The following is a 1,215-nucleotide window of genomic DNA, read 5'->3' on the forward strand; positions in this document are numbered from 1 at the left end:
AAGGCCCTATCAATTTTTTTTTTAACAAGATTAGTCTACTTTAATGCATAAAACCCTTTTAAATCAGTGTCAACCAGGAAAATTCATGTCAGAAAAAATCGGAATGAGAGCTAATATTCTATATTCAGAACATCTGAGAAAACATTTTTGACTATTACAAAAGTTTATTTAGCAAAAAGCCTAATATGAAAATGTACATGACCTAATTTTTACATCATAGTAAAACAGGCCCTATGGAGAGAGGACATGGGTTTCTCCACTGAACAGCCATTATTTATACTCGTTCCAAGGCTTCTAACATGATGATACTATTTCCTCATATTACCACCATTCCAATAGTGTTCTGTTGTCCGCTAGTCGCCATCTCCACACATTCATCTATCACAAGATTCATAAAGGGATCAAATCCCTGCAATATTCCTTGGATGTGTCTGCCACCATTTAATTTCAATGATAACTTCTTGTCCATAATTTTTTTCAACTCGGGAGGGTGAGCTTTGCTCATGATGGCTACTCCGCGGGCACACAGAGGCCTTAGAACGGAATGCCCCCCTTCCTTTTTAAAGTCTATTTTTAAAGCTGGCCAAACAGTAAATCTTTATGTAATATTGCTAGGTATTTCCCAGATCTCCTCCATAGGCATCATTCCAATTTACATTTTCATAGCAATGTATCAGAGTTCCTGTTTCACCCTCACTGACTGGTTGAAGTTTTTGCCAACTGAAATTCTTTCCAGTAGTTCAAAAAGTGAGAAATGATATCTCAATGTAGTTTATTTAAAAGTAAACTTTTTGTATTAGCATAGTTTTATATTTATAGAAAAATCATGCAGATAGTACAGAGAGTTCCCATATAATGGGAAAAAATCCCCTTTCCCTGGGGTTTTTTGTAGGGGAGATAGTGGAGCAGAGTTTCACTGTGTTGCCCATGCTGGTCTGGAACTGAGCTCAATGATCCTCCCGCCTCAGCCTATCAAGTAACTAGGACTACAGACACATGCCACTGCAGCACCCCCATTTCCCTATTATTAATATCTCACATTAATACAGTACATTTATACAATTAATAAACCAATATTGATACATTATTGTTAGCTGAAGTCTATACTTTATCGGCTGGTCACAGTGGGTCATGCCTATAATCCTAGCACTTTGGGAGACTGAGATGGGCGGATCACCTGAAGTCAGGAGTTCGAGACCACCGTGGCCAACATGG

General features: G+C 38.1%; 2 protein-coding genes across 3 annotated transcripts in view; one reads left to right on the plus strand and one right to left on the minus strand.

Moving 5' to 3' along the window:
- The window catches only part of CGAS (cyclic GMP-AMP synthase), a 35,969-nt gene that overhangs the window by 23,800 nt on the left and 10,954 nt on the right, over positions 1 to 1,215 (plus strand). The window lies entirely within an intron of this gene.
- Positions 20 to 542, minus strand: LOC108301247 (small nuclear ribonucleoprotein G-like). Its single transcript, XM_037737039.1, has one exon. The coding sequence runs from the start codon at positions 503 to 505 to the stop codon at positions 317 to 319; it is 189 nt and encodes a 62-aa protein (XP_037592967.1). The 5' UTR covers positions 506 to 542; the 3' UTR covers positions 20 to 316.

The sequence above is a fragment of the Cebus imitator genome, unplaced genomic scaffold (assembly GCF_001604975.1).
Source record: "Cebus imitator isolate Cc_AM_T3 unplaced genomic scaffold, Cebus_imitator-1.0 Scaffold32, whole genome shotgun sequence".
NCBI lineage: Eukaryota > Metazoa > Chordata > Mammalia > Primates > Cebidae > Cebus > Cebus imitator.